Below are 14981 nucleotides of genomic sequence, written 5' to 3' on the forward strand. Positions count from 1 at the left end.
TTTCCTCCTCTTCTACTGTTCCTCGTTTTTATGTGTATTGCTACTTTGTCTTTTAGAACCCGAGGACGGGTCTGTAGCTGTTGCTCTACGGGGTTAAGCCAGGCTAATTGCATGGAGATTTACAGCGCGTTTGGGTCACAGACATGTGACCTTTGCTGCATTTCGGCAGGATATCCATGGACTTCAGTCCCAAATGCTTTCCATGTGGTTCGCATTGCCCACTCATGCCAGAAGAGCTTCTTACGAAGCCCCAGACAAGGGCAGTTAGAGAGGCGAGAAACGTTCCTGGAGAGTTTATAACTGTTATTATAAGTGCGCTCCCATCTCGGACCAAACATTGGCCCACAGGGCCGTATTTTGGCTGCCACGAGTCGGGGTATTAAATCAGGCCTGTGATATAAGGCAGGTTCCACAAATGAACCCACCTTCTCACCCTTCCCCGAGAATTCATGGCCTAATCAATCATGTAGAGCTGAAGGCGTATCAGCAAAATTACACTACGCATTATGAAGCACAGACACAAACATTTGTGAAAAGTTCATAAAATCACATTTTATATCTATTCAAAACAATCTCTAGGTGCTTGGGTGGCTGCATGAACAACTAGTGGAGCTCCTAACATGTACGCCACCAGAATAAATGGTAACCTTCATTATGGTCTCATTATAATTAATAGATAGACAACTTACTGTTTCGCTTGTTTAACACACTATCCAGCCAAGTTGACGTACCCTGGGCGCCTGGAGACGTGGAAAAGCAACTTGGCCGCTACCAGAACGACAAAACCCTTCAGGTTGCTCATTCTGGCCGAGAGCGAAATAGAGACACAAATATAGGATTTGGCAGCTCCACAGTCTTTATGAAATAGTAATACTGATTTAAATAACCATTGACTGATTTACATGTTCTAGCTTCTGCCAGCAGATTGTGTATTAGTCAGTGCGCTCAGTGCTCAGAAAGTCATGGCTGCTTCGCTACATATTGAACCCCATACGTGAAGACAGGAAAAGGCTTTTCTTTACGGATCAGACCGTGAACGTGGAATTCTCCGCCTGGTCCAGATGAAGGCGCGGAAATCCCGTCGTCCGCTGGGTGGCGCTCGTGTGCCACAGACGTGGATGCGGCGCGAATACTTCCAACTTATTGCAGTAAAACGGAGAACAAACCGTAGATAAAGGCTCTACAACCGAAATATACTCTGTACGACAAAATGACGCGATTTTAATCACTTCTGCATGATGTGCGTTACAAAAAAAGTAAAATACAAAAGAGATCGTAAATGCTTGATTCATTGCAATTAAAATGATAATGTTTTTATACGTTACAAAATTATTTAGAGCTGTATTATGCGTGACCATTATGCGAGAAAAAGCCTTTATTATTACTGCAGAGAGGTTCGTGTTAATCGCACATTGATGGCGACAGCTATAAAAGTTCTGCTGGATCTGAGATGTTACACCTGCCCGGCTCTCCTGCTGTCGGTGATCTGATCAATTCATCGTAATGAAAAGAAGACAGGGTTCTATATAGAGAGAAAGAGGGGTAATATCCGTGTGCGGTGAGTAATTAAATGTTATTTAGCAACTCGCCGAGCGCGTTTGCCGAACAGATTAGCGGCACCGTCCCGCTTTCACCGCGAGAAAACGCCATTTTCCCCATTTACATCCGAGATGGCAGCTGCAGCCTTTCATTCTGTTCAGTTCTCCCTTTCTCTCTCTCTCTCACACACACACACACACACACACACACACACAAAGGAGTGTAAAGTTTTAGCATCGAAAAATCGTGCATGTAGGCCCGACTGTTGCTCCACATTCCTGCATAACGCGTTATTACTGATCAGAGGTCTCCACCAGGACATCTCCACCAGGACATCTCCACCAGGACATCTCCACCAGGTGCCATTTCAGAGATTTGCTAAAATAAAATATTTAATGCTGATGCTGGAAAGTGGAATGCATGGGGAAAACAGCTCAGCCAAAACTAGTCATGAATATTGTCCAAACTCCTGCGGACAAAACTCAGACAGAGCAATAAATTAAAGCATGTCATTCCAAGCAAATCATCAGCATTAAAAATTTTACAATTGCAATGTAAATTGCACACACACACACACACACACACACACACAGAAGACCTTGCTGTATTTTCCACAAATCCACAAAGGGGAGATTTGAAAAATCATTTTTCAATGTGAAAACATGCTGCCTCCCTGGTGGCCGGGTGACAACTGGTACTTGGTTGAAAGCACCGACCTACCAGTGTGAATATTCAGACGTCAGGATTTTTGAAGACTTCCCGAGCTCTCGTATTAATATATAATGGACACTATAATTATATTAAGCTGCATAAGAATAAGTGCTATATGCATTTGTATGTTTTTGACTGTGGCTGTGCCTGAATATCCTCAGTAGTGGAGTGTTTGGCACTTAAAGAACTTGATGAAGAGTTTTAGATGAATTCTTGGCTTCAGCTTGTTCGGGATGTCCTGCCTAATGCTCCACCCCCTTAAGAACGGCACCGATCTCTCATAAACCCACTGTGCATCATGCAATTATTGTAATTGAGGCCGATGGATGGTCTACATGTGTGGCATTATTTTGGGACAAGCATAACAGGAAATAAAGTGTTGATGGGAGGCGACTGATCTCCAGATGTTCATTTGGGCATTAAACCCGCTCACGTCTCATTAATCATCTCTGCCCTGACACCTCGTATATTTTCCTTATTTGTGCAGATTTTGAGGAATTCGTGGCCCTGTTTACGCCTCTTACAAATTGCAGTGTACAGGTTGTACGGCCAAGCGAAAGCACGTTATATCACCTGAAAACGGGGCTGATTTTGCTCTGACATTATATTTAGTGCATATTTTGTGTGGTTTTACCACAAATACATTTCACAATTTTATAAATTATATTCAAACACAATAAAACACTGTAAAGCCTTCTCTATTACCATTCACCGATTTTGGGTTTAAATTGTACATGCAGTGCATACACTGACATATGGAAGCTATTACTTTTTTTAAAGTTGGAAATGGCCAGAAATTAATTCTGGTTCTTTTAAGCAACTCTTCTGCTGTGTGTGGATATTCAGGCAATGGTCAAAAAATATAAGCATAATGACCGTCTTTTTGCATATGTCCACGTCCATGCATTTATGCATCTGGATTACCACGCCGACGCAAAAAGCACAAAACATAAAAAAATGAAAAAGTTTTATTCGATAAAATGCTCCATCATTAACTGACACTTTCGGCTACTTTTGAGTGACAGTGTGTGTTATACTATATTATATATATGATATATATTTTAAAAGTCTTTGCTGAGAGTGAATTGTAAGTGTTGAAATAAAAGTGTAAAAGGAGGCAGGAATTAGAGCGAGCCGTACACCTGGTAGTGATAGTGAGTAAATTAGTGCACGAGGTTCACCAGCAGAGGTTAATAAGGGGTTAAGCTCCGTTTCTGCCTGTGGTGTATTAACTTGCTGTTAAGCCTGAATGTGGGACATATTTAGCAGAATATCTGCTTCTCGAAAAGTCGAAAACGATCCTGTTTAGCATCATATACGCATCAGCAGAAGCCACATGGAGACGGTTTCCAACATTTAAAGGAATGATTTGGTGGATGGAGGCCTGAAGAGGGTGGGCAGTGTGGGAAAGGCCTGGACTCCAGAACCAGGGTATTCTGCAGTGGAAGAACAGCCAGCAACGGAGGAGGGGAAAAAAAAAGGGGGGGGGGATGTTCTCAAATTCTGCTCATCAACTCGTTCGTGTGATAATTTCCTGAGCTTAATTTCACACATTTCCCATATTGTAAACACTGCTCATGGGTTACACGCACCTTGCTCCTTCTCACATAACGCCACTGTTCTCATCATTTCTCCTCTCCTATTGGTATGTTTGAATTACTGGCCATTGACTGTAAAATCGTAATAAAGATCTTTCTTGCTGCCTTTTTAGAGGTTGTGTCAAAATCCAACAGCAGCCCCTGAGTTCTCTGAAGGACCCAGCAAGAACCTCACTTCACACTGACAATTCCTGAGGAGAACCATCCTGCGTTCCTCTTTCCCTGCTCCACTGTAATTGATAAGGACGATGTGGCGGGAGCGCGCGCGCGGGCACGCGCGTTCTGACCCCCCCCTCGCGCGCTCCCGCGCCCCCCCCCCCCTCCCTCGGGGATCCGCCGCGCTGCTCGCAGAAAGGTGTTCGCCGAGTGGCGGTTCCATCCTCCCCGGTTCGCGGCGCCTGGTGGAGCGAAGAGCCCGGAGCCCCAAAGTCCCGGAGCCCCGAACCTCCAGCGTGGACGTTTCCGAAGGCGCCTTTACGCGGAGAGCGGGCCGGCGTGGATGGATTTCCTGAAGGCGCGTTTTTAAAAGACTGAGAACATTTTGTTTAATGACCATAGCTGATCATCACGCGCTTCTATTAACATTATTTTTATTTCGCTGTCGTATTACTGGTATTATTTATGACAGGGAGATTGGAGAATGAAGCACCGGCATTTCCAACTTTTTTAAATATTCTGATGGTCGCGACAGCGGCGGCGCGCAGCAGACATGTTCCGTGGGGTCGGGCGGCCCGTCCTCTTCATCCGGAGACAGACGCGCGTCTAGACCGAGAACTTCCTGGAGCGAGATGAAGGAGAAGTCGAAGAACGCGGCGAAGACGCGACGCGAGAAGGAGAACGGGGAGTTTTACGAGCTGGCCAAGCTGCTGCCGCTGCCGTCGGCCATCACCTCGCAGCTGGATAAAGCCTCCATCATCCGGCTGACCAGCAGCTACCTGAAGATGCGGGCCGTCTTCCCCGACGGTGATGTCCCCTATTACAATAATACTCCCTATTCCATCACAGTACAGCCGAAATCGATTCATTATGACACCTGCTCATTTTAATTCTTTAAATATTCACATTACGCGACGCGAATAATCTCAAAAAAAAGCAAAATGAAAAATGGTTTTTAGACCAGTTACATTTTTTTTATTGAATTTCATAATTTAATCTGCTTTTTTGTAGCTTAAATGAAATGTGCGTAATGTGCGTCACATTAAAAGCGCGTTACTGACATTACCTTTCAGCTATTTTATTTCTTTAATTAAAATGAAGACGAAGCATCGAAAATAAGAAATATTTCCTCGTTTATAATAATTTCAGGTAAACCAGAGGCTTGGAAACCACGCATGATTAATTTACGCATAATTCACGCGTTACGCGTGTCCAGCCTAACAATCCACTAGGATTTTTCCTAATAATTTGAAAAACAATTAAAAATATAATAATTTAAAATAAACGAAGAGCTAGCAGTTTGGATGAATTAAATGTATTAAACGGGGACAGGACGCGGCATTTAAAATCCGGGTATTTACGTATTTATCCGACATTTACCGCAATCTTTTTCATTTCTTTTCCTCCTTTCTTCGCTCGGGTCTTTTTCCGACGGATAAAGTTGAATTACTGCCGTAAACCTGTCTTATTCTAATATAATATTTTTATTCACGTTATAATATTGTTTTATTACAACTTATAACCAAAATACACAGCAGACTCTCAGATTCTATCTACAACAATTTCAATCATAAAAGTCAGATACGTAAAACAGTTTAACCATGAAACCAATTATTTTATGAAACATATTTATTTCCATTCATCAGGGAGTCGTGTGTTTGTCACAACCAACAAACGCTGTAAATATTTCTGCTGAACATCGAAAAGAAAAAACAGACCAGGAGTCCATGAAATCCAACATTTTGTGGTTTAGTAATTCTGCAGAGAGACAGAGACAGATGAGTGAAGACAGACAGGGGGTCACAATTTCATCCGAAAAGATGGGCCATTTAAAAGGCGTACAGCAGGGGTTTAAACTTGCTTTCATTCATTCACTCTCAGGTTTGGGGGAGGCCTGGGGACAACCGTCTCGAATCAGCCCGCTGGACAATGTGGCCAAAGAGTTGGGGTCCCACCTGCTCCAGGTAAGTCCGAGCAGCTAAATCTATAAACTCATACCAGAGGCACGATGCGTCGGCGTACAATGCAACATTCACACTTATTCGCTGTATCCTTGCCAGCAATTGCGCCCCAAATAGTTTAAATAACCTGTGGAGTGTAGAGTATTTCTGCGTAGATATAAAGATAATAGATACTTTCTCCAGAGGGAATAACCATGGAAGAGTAAACTGGAGTGGTGTCTGCTTTTCACACCAGACTCTGGACGGCTTCGTCTTCGTGGTGGCCTCCGACGGGAAGATCATGTACATCTCGGAGACGGCGTCCGTTCACCTGGGCCTGTCACAGGTGGGTCTGCGGTTATCAGCCCCGCCCCACCGCTGGCTACCAAACCCTAAAGCAAATGTTGAGAATCCACCTTGCTCTTTGTCTGCTGACGTTTCAAATGTTACCTGTTCTGTCTGGTTCATTCAGCGAAATCAAGGTCACCCAGGGGTCAGCCAGATAGGACTTTTCAGATGTATTTGTAGACCAAACAGTTGGGCTGTTTGCCGTTTTGGCTAACAGAGATAAGCAGAGGGCTACGGGGTGATGAGAAAATATTATCTGTCCGCCTGTTTTCTGGAGGTCTGTCCCGGGTCAGCTCGCGTTTGGCACCGTGCATGCGCCCGGCCCTTTGTTTGCCCAGCAGGCCGAGCGAACGGCTGCCCGGGGTCACAGAAATGTTTCAGATTAGCTGTTTCGTGTCACCTGAGCAAGTCTGACATGACACCGCCACCCAGACTGTCGGAAAGTCAGCCGGGCCGGTGAGCTGCACGTCGGCCACGGTTGAAAACTGCTGGAAATGTGCTGAGTGGAACTTTACGTGGCTGACAGTCAGGACCATTGCAAAATAGTAGTAGTGTCTCGCTAGCATCATAAGGGATCGTATACAGACTACGCCAACCTGTGGCAAATGTTTACATGGTAGGTTCACCGTAAAAAATGAAAAGTTGGGCAAAAGTTATCTCAACTCGGCGCCATGTACGTGCTTTGCAGTCGGGTGCCTTCAATTTTAAAGCTTTCCCAACTTTGTATTTTTTTACAGTGTTGTCTTTTTCTCATAAATGATGACAATTACAGAGGGACAGAAATACATTCTGCGAGACGGAATGTTAATTTACTGCTGTATAATTAACATAAATCTATTTATTTTATCTTGATGGTGTCAAGCCAAGTCTCATATGACTCAAAAACCACAAGAATGTTTTAGATTTTTTTGCACATTTTTACTGTGGTAGAAGCCAAATAAATCCATTTCTACAAATAAATGAATATCTCTGAAGCCAGCCCTCTTTTGCCTAACCCTCCAAATGTCCCCCAGGCACCTGTCCCCAGCAGTGACATCAGAGTCCTCCTCGACTCTTCCCAGAATTCCAGACATGCAAAGCGCAGATCTATAGCACTCCCGCTGAGACAATGGTCCACTTTAAAACCAGGTTTGTGTGGCAGCCGACCCCTCACCTGAGTAAACTACCAAAGACCCCACCCCCCCTCCTCGGTGATTTTAAAACCAACACGGTTTTTTGAAGCCGCATTTGCTCATCTTATCGCTTGTGCAAAAATGCGACCTGTTCGTATGTCACCTGATGCAAATCTTTATTGTTGTAGAAAATTTGCTTGGAGCACCTGCCCCAGCACACCCACCAAAAGCTCTGTGCGTGTGAGTAGGTGGGTGCAACTGTGTGTGTGTGTGTGTGTGTGTGTGTAGTGAGAACCCCGTCCGCTCTAACTGTAGCTGAGATGGAAAGGCCAGGCGATCCTGCCGAATGAGGATGGTGGCGCTGCACACATCTGCCATAAGGGGCTTTTTTTTTTTGCCCCCTTTTGTCAGGCGCCTGATAATCAGGGCAGATCCTGCGTTTCTGGGCGACTACAAAAGCTCAGATTAAGTCTCTTTAGCGGCTCTGTGAAGAAACTAATTTGTACTTGACGCGTTGAGCAGCGACCTGCTCAGTGTCTAATCTGACCCACAAATTGAAGTTGCAAAAGAGATCAAAGTCTTGCGTGGGTTCTGTGTATGCTTTCATATGCTAATGGCAGATTTTTCTGCGGTGGCGGCGGCGTGGGGGTAACATGTTGGTGATAAATCCTCACCGGATCGGCCGTTTGTATGCCTGCCCCAGGTGGAGCTGACAGGGAACAGCATCTTCGAGTACATCCACCCCTCCGACCACGACGAGATGACGGCAGTGCTGAGCGCCCATCAGCCCCCGCACCCCCACTTGCTGCAAGGTACTTCAGCAGCGCCGTACGGTTCACCGCATACCCGCAGAAGCAATGCCGATTAACCAAACTCGTTTAACAACCAATAGTCTGAGCCTTTCTGGCTTAATGAAGTGTTTCTACAGATAATCAAATATTCGAAAATGTTGCCGCTTCACATATACACTGACCTGCAGGTTTCCTGCCACCGTAACGCTTCTCCACAAACTACACCACTAACACAAGAGCGCTGTGACAGAGTTAAGGGTAAAACTGTAGAAGACTGTAACGAGGACCGTGCAGAGTTGGTAAGGGACGGGCAGCCGTACGGTGCGCAGAAACACTTCATTACATTTCATCCGCGGCTTTTTTTTTTTTCTCTCCGCGAGCATTAGGGGAAAGTCGTACTTCTCGGGATTACGGTGATCCTCCTTCCACTATGTGAACAGGACAACAGGCTCAAGGAACAGTATTACAGCCGAGGAGAATACACCAGGGCTTAGAGCTGAGAGAGAAGAGCCATCGGGGCTTCTTTCATGTGTGTGTGTGTGTGTGTGTGTGTGTGTGTGTGTCTTACAGAGTACGAGATGGAGCGCTCCTTTTTCCTCAGAATGAAGTGTGTTCTGGCCAAGCGCAATGCCGGACTGACTTGTGGGGGCTATAAGGTACCATCACCGCGAAAATTCCGGTTTTAATACCGAAACATCGCACTCAAGTCTGAAAGGAGATATGGCATATTCAGCGTGAGAGTAGCATGTTCCATGAAATTTTATGTACATAACTCCAGCCAACATTTTGCATGGCAAATGCCCAGATGAAAAGTAGGCGCAAGCAAACGTACTGTACATACTGCAGTGCAGACAGAGCCGGGGAAATTTGACTCGCAATCAGACACTATTGTGCATGCCATCTATTCATAAGCACGCAGTAAAAGTAAAATCTCGGCGTGTTTCTCCTTCTAGCAGGCAATATTAGTAAATTCTTTTTTTTTTTTTATTGTGTCAACGTTAACAATATGAGAATATAGCCTGATTAGATGCTCTTTTTTAACGATTTCGTAACTTATTGGTCACTGCAAAAACCTCACGTTGCAAATGTTTACATCATGCAGATATTATTCTATTATTCTGTAAAAAGCAGCTAAAAATACAGAATGCAGCAGCATTTCTTTTTTCACTTATTTCTCAGTTGATGGGCTTGTGTATGTGTAAAATAATGATGTTTTTAATTTACTGAATTAACTGCTTGTCCAAGTTCTTTCAAAATTTCAAATTAATTGAATTAAATTAGCTGAAATATGTCAAAGATATAGCAGTGTTATAATAATGCTAAAGAACTGACCTTAAGTTAGGAAGGGCTCAGCAATCCAAACTGGGTGAAATTGGAGGGTTAAGTCCACATCAGTGGTTCTCAACACTTTCCTGATTTGGTGAGATTTGGTTGATTTAATTAGCAGATGATGAAGAAGTCGTGTTGGTGTTGAAATTAAACTAATAATTAACATGGAACCACTTCCACAGGAAGTTTCCATAGTTCTATAGAAAAAAAATGCTTTTAATTGCATTCCAAGATTTGATCATACATATATTTACCATAACAAATGCAATTTTTCATTTTGAAACCATTTCCCTGGTGCAACAGCTGGGTTCCACGTCCCTCCGTGTTCGCCTGTCACCCATAAATCATCCAGCCCCATGGCTTGGGAGATTTGTTTGAAATTTACATTGGCAATAAACACGCCGTTTATGTTAAGGGGAGAATAAATCATCCCTGGGAACGCAGGAGCACTACTGCACCACTCGGCGTGCTGAAAAGGTAAACAGGAAGCGGTATTGCAGAGCGGGTCCGGCGCGTGGCTGCATCAAGTGCGGCAGGGGCCGCCAAGACTGGCGCTCACAGGGCACCGAGCACCAAGCAGAGCGCAGCGGGGCCAGGGTGGGGTCCCTCACTTATTCTGCTGCCTTTTCCAGGTGATCCACTGCAGCGGGTACCTGAAGATCCGGCAGTACGTGGTGGACATGACGCTGTACGATTCCTGCTATCAGATCATGGGTCTGGTGGCCGTGGGCCACTCGCTGCCGCCCAGCGGGATCACCGAGATCAAGCTGCACAGCAACATGTTCATGTTCCGTGCTAGCCTGGACCTCAAGCTCATTTTCCTGGACAGCCGGTAAAGACCCTCAGGCAGAAGTGTGGTCTCACGCTCGTTTCCTTGTCAAACACGCCTTCTGTACGCTTTTACCTTTCCATACAACAGGGTTGCAGATCTGACGGGGTACGAGCCCCAGGACCTGATTGAAAAAACCTTGTACCACCACGTCCATGGGTGTGACGTCTTCCATCTACGATATGCACACCACCTGTGTAAGTGCTCCAACTCTGCACTTCCTGTTCTTTACATACATTAAATAAATGCTAGTACTGAAGTATGCCAGAGTTTAAACCCCAACCCGATTCAGTGTTAAATTCAGTGTTGAAAACTGCAGTTAATCTATATTCCAGTTTAAAATAAGATGACTGTGAATGCACACTGATCAAAAAGCCTGATTAAAACATCTTTGTACATGAAACTTCATTTCAGTCTGCCTTTAATGACTCAGGATGAATTTTAATGAACATTATATCAGCCTTTTGATTATACATACATTGGCAGTAACACGTGTATTTGCAGAACTGCAGAACCAACTTGGTATTCATATTCTTGTATTTTGCATTTGTTTTTTTTCCTCACTACAGCTTGTTAATGTGTGACATACAGATTAAAGTCATTTTGCAAAACATTGAACAGAATTCTGAGAAATACATTCTGGATTAATGTGCAACCCCAATTCCAATGAAGTTGGTAAAATGTAAATAAAACAGAATACAATGATTTGCAAATCTTCTTCAAACTATATCCAATTGAATACACTACAAAGACAAGATATCTCAAGTTAAAACAGATAAACTTTAGTTTTTTTTATTTGATGGCTGCACCATGAAAGGGGAATTTCTACCACTGTGTAACTTCACCTTTTCCTTTTAACACTATGTATTGTGAGGATGGGAATACATTTTTTTCTTATGCTCTTCTGCAGTGCTGGTGAAAGGACAGGTCACCACCAAGTACTACCGCATGCTCTCCAAACACGGCGGGTGGGTCTGGGTGCAGAGCTACGCCACCATCGTGCACAACAGCCGCTCCTCTCGGCCGCACTGCATAGTCAGCGTCAACTACGTGCTCACGTGAGTGGCGACCTTTGACCCACAGCCCGTCTAGCTGGATGTGGACGTGGGATGCGCTAATACAAGCTGCATGTGGTTCTCTGCAGGGATGTGGAGTACAAAGACCTGCAACTCTCCCAGGACCAGACCAGGGCCGTCAAGCCGGGACCCGCCTACAAGAACGTCCTCGCTTCCTCTCACGACTCCCGCAAGCATCTCAAGTCTAAAGCGCTCAAAATCAAATCAAAAAAGAAAATGTCTCCATACCCCCAGGTTCGACTGCGGTGCCCTCCTGAAAATTAGACAAAACAAAGAATATTAATTTACGATATTAATTACGATATTTTTCTCTTTGTTTCATTTGTAGCCGAACCCTTGTTTCCAGTCAGAGAAACTGGAGTGCTTCCCACATACGGCAAGCTGGAAAGACTCCTCCCCCTACAGCCTGACGTCCTGTCAAGAGCAGAGCTCCATGTCAGAGGCCGGAGACGTGCTGTACGGACTGCCGCTCCCCTACACCTACGGCCACTTCCCTCCAGACAGTCCCACCCTGGCCGCGAAGAGGCTGCGGCCGGCCCAGGGCTCTCCCAGCCCAGCGGCGCGCCAGCTGCTCACTTCCCTGCAGGCCCGGGGCGACGGGCACTGGACCCCCGCCAACCCCAGAACGCAGTCTCCCGGGCCCTGCAACAGCACATACACGGGTAGGCGGAATACCTTTTATACCCACGGAAAAGGCGGCTCGGGTTCCGGATGAAAGTCAATTCTCAAGAGAAAAATTGTTTGAATTTTCAGAGCGCATGCCAGGTACACGCCTCCCTTTCACCTTACGACAATTCGTACAATTACGGAGAGCTCACGTGACAATTATTTGAGGTTGCAGAAGCTGGTTTATTATTCCAAAAAACTTTATTTGGTTTGTTTGGTTTGATTTTCAACGAATGTAATGAATGTGATGGGTTCCTTTTAATTAATTGGTTGCTTTTAAAACATTTAAAGTGTACTTAGGAAAAAAAGACCATTTTAGTTTAAAATGGCTCCCACCACAAAATCGTGAACCCCCCCACTAATCAGAGATCAATGTGTCTAGATGTCGGACATTGAACAAATCATGCTTCGTGTGGCCACGCCCTTCCTGCACCTTGCCTGCTCCTGTGTAATACCTGACCCTCGGCACAGGAATCGTAGGCGGTGCACACGTATAGTCTTCTATCGATGATGAGGAACCCGGACCCATACTGAAGATCAGACCACCTCAGCCTGGACAGAAGCAAAAATAACAGTTGTGTCCTCTGACAGTCACAGGAGATGCCATAAACCGCCATGAAATGATAAAACCGCGTTTCGGCGCAGGAAATGGGCTGTTGTGTGAGGAAACGGCTCCATCAAACATACAGTTAAGGTCGTGCCGAGTCTTTCACTCTGCCGAAGCGCCAGGACTCGTAAATGATTGCCTAGGTTAGGGTCTTGGAGTTCGTAGGGTCTGGGCTCAGGGTTGGCACTGTCGTGGCGACAGGGCCACAGGCTGAAAGCAGTGGCGGGATTGGCCGGAGTCTGCTGCATCGCTCAGCACACACTTTCCCTGACGTCACCGGTTACATTTCAGTTGCTTTAACGTACCATTTCATTCTCGACCCGCAGGGCCAGCCGCCAGTCGAAGGTACATCAGCGACCCCGTGCATGAGGGCTTTTCCAGCTGCTCCACTTCCAGGCCTAGCAGCCGGTTCAAGGAGGAGCCCTACGACCATCACACACTCAGCCAGAACAAGCTAGAAGCCCAACTGCACACCCCACAGCAGGTTGCTAAAGCGGATGGAAAGGACTCCGCGGACTGTGCGGAGAAGGCCCCGCCCTGCTCCGTGCTCGGGGCTAGCATGCTAGCCAAGTCTGGGTGCGAGCAGGCCCGACCCCTTCGGCAGCACCTCCCTGTGCAGGTGATGTTGGAGCAGCGCAGGCAGCTGTGCATGATGGAGCCTCCTTACGGCCACCGGGCCGAGCTCTCTGTCCTGGATCCGGGGGACAGCAACGGGGACCATGGGACCCACAAGTTACTGGAGCAGGGCAGCTCGGAGGAGAAAAAGATGTTCGTGGGAATGGGCTTGGGGGCACAGGCCCCTTATGTGTCTTTGAACTTCCACCATGTTCTGGCCAAGCATGGCTCCTTCCAAGGGCCGACCTACACTCTGGGCCATTTAATGGACAATTACAGCTACAGGGGGGAGGAGATCAACCCGTACCTCTACAAGAGCCAAAGCCCCGCCTCCAGCTCCTCGCCAGAAACCTACAGGGAGATCCCTCATTACATCGGCACGTCCGTCATCATCACCAACGAGAGGTGACAAGTCCGGGGTCAAAGGGGACAACGTGGCCACAAGGGGTGTGAACTCTGAGCATTTGATGGCCAGTGCAGACCTCAGGACATTCACAGGGGGAGAGAGTGCGTGTGCTTGGGTTTTAAGCACCTGACTGATGTTTTGTACCCAGGGCCAAGTTTCAGGTCTAGTGAATATTCTATATTTTTGCATATTGCGCAGAAATCCTAGGTAATGCGATGCTGCATTGCAGTTCACATTATTCTATAAGACTGAAAGCCATCGCGTCAGTCACACTTCTTACAATCCTGTGAGGACAACATGAGGCAATACATGCAAAAAAAAACTTCGTAATGCTTAAATACGAGCAGCATTTGGGTAGCGGAAATGCGTCCGGGGGCGAAAAAGGCCTTCTGCAGCGCTGCACCATACCGTATCATCATCCAGCGTATCAGTCAGCGGATTCTCAGAAGTGTCCTCGGCTTATTAAGAAAAAAAAAAACAAAACCAGAATGCACTGCAGCAGCCAGTGGTCTGACATGTTGAATCTAAGAAAATGTTGAATCTACGGGGGGCGGGCACAGATTCACTCGTTGCCTAACAACCAGTGGCGGTGTTGCTTAAAACGAACGCGGCTTCTATTGGTCATTAAATTGAATTGTAAGACTCCTGCTTACAGTAAATGACAAATGGGTTATGTGTGTGTATTTATTCTTGTGGAACACATTGCTTCTTGCTTATTTATGATGGAACACAATAAGAAAGACTCTTGAAGAAGCTGCATTCATGCTGAAGGGTGGTAGTTCACTTTATTTCAAAATAAATATATGTAATGAGTTCACAGCCTGTATAGTAATTGCTCACATTTATAGCTATTTATTTCATTTTGTCATTTTAACATTCATTTTAGCAGGGAATATGCATAATGTGCTTGCAAAAAAAACCAAAAAAAAAAACGCCTGCATTAGACCACAGATGTATTTTGAATCTGGATGTATGACGAATTACTTTTAGAAGCGCATTCATTTTAAATATACCGCTATGAATGAACCCCGACAGTATTTGCAGCCAACCGGAAGATGCTTGATCCTGCACCCCCATTTGTGCAATAAAACCACGGCCTTTGCAGAGCTTGCACTGCAGCAGAGACACGCGTCCATCAGCCTGATTCTTAAGCGATGTGTTGTATAGGCACCAGTGTGCAGGGCTTCTGGCAGAACGCTCTGTTTGCTTATAAAAAAAAAAAGCAGGGGACTTATTGCTTGTGTAAAGAAAATAAAAG

General features: G+C 45.6%; 1 protein-coding gene across 1 annotated transcript; it reads left to right on the plus strand.

Moving 5' to 3' along the window:
• The first annotated feature begins 4204 nt into the window (after positions 1 to 4204).
• sim2 (SIM bHLH transcription factor 2) lies at positions 4205 to 14540 on the plus strand. Its single transcript, XM_028984807.1, has 11 exons — positions 4205 to 4811; positions 5886 to 5968; positions 6201 to 6290; positions 8108 to 8216; positions 8766 to 8851; positions 10157 to 10356; positions 10444 to 10550; positions 11264 to 11411; positions 11498 to 11663; positions 11758 to 12091; positions 13029 to 14540. Exons 1-11 carry the CDS (start codon positions 4637 to 4639, stop codon positions 13724 to 13726), a joined length of 2196 nt encoding a protein of 731 aa, XP_028840640.1. The 5' UTR covers positions 4205 to 4636; the 3' UTR covers positions 13727 to 14540.
• The last annotated feature ends 441 nt before the right edge of the window (positions 14541 to 14981 follow it).

Source organism: Denticeps clupeoides, chromosome 6 (genome assembly GCF_900700375.1).
Source record: "Denticeps clupeoides chromosome 6, fDenClu1.1, whole genome shotgun sequence".
Lineage (NCBI taxonomy): Eukaryota > Metazoa > Chordata > Actinopteri > Clupeiformes > Denticipitidae > Denticeps > Denticeps clupeoides.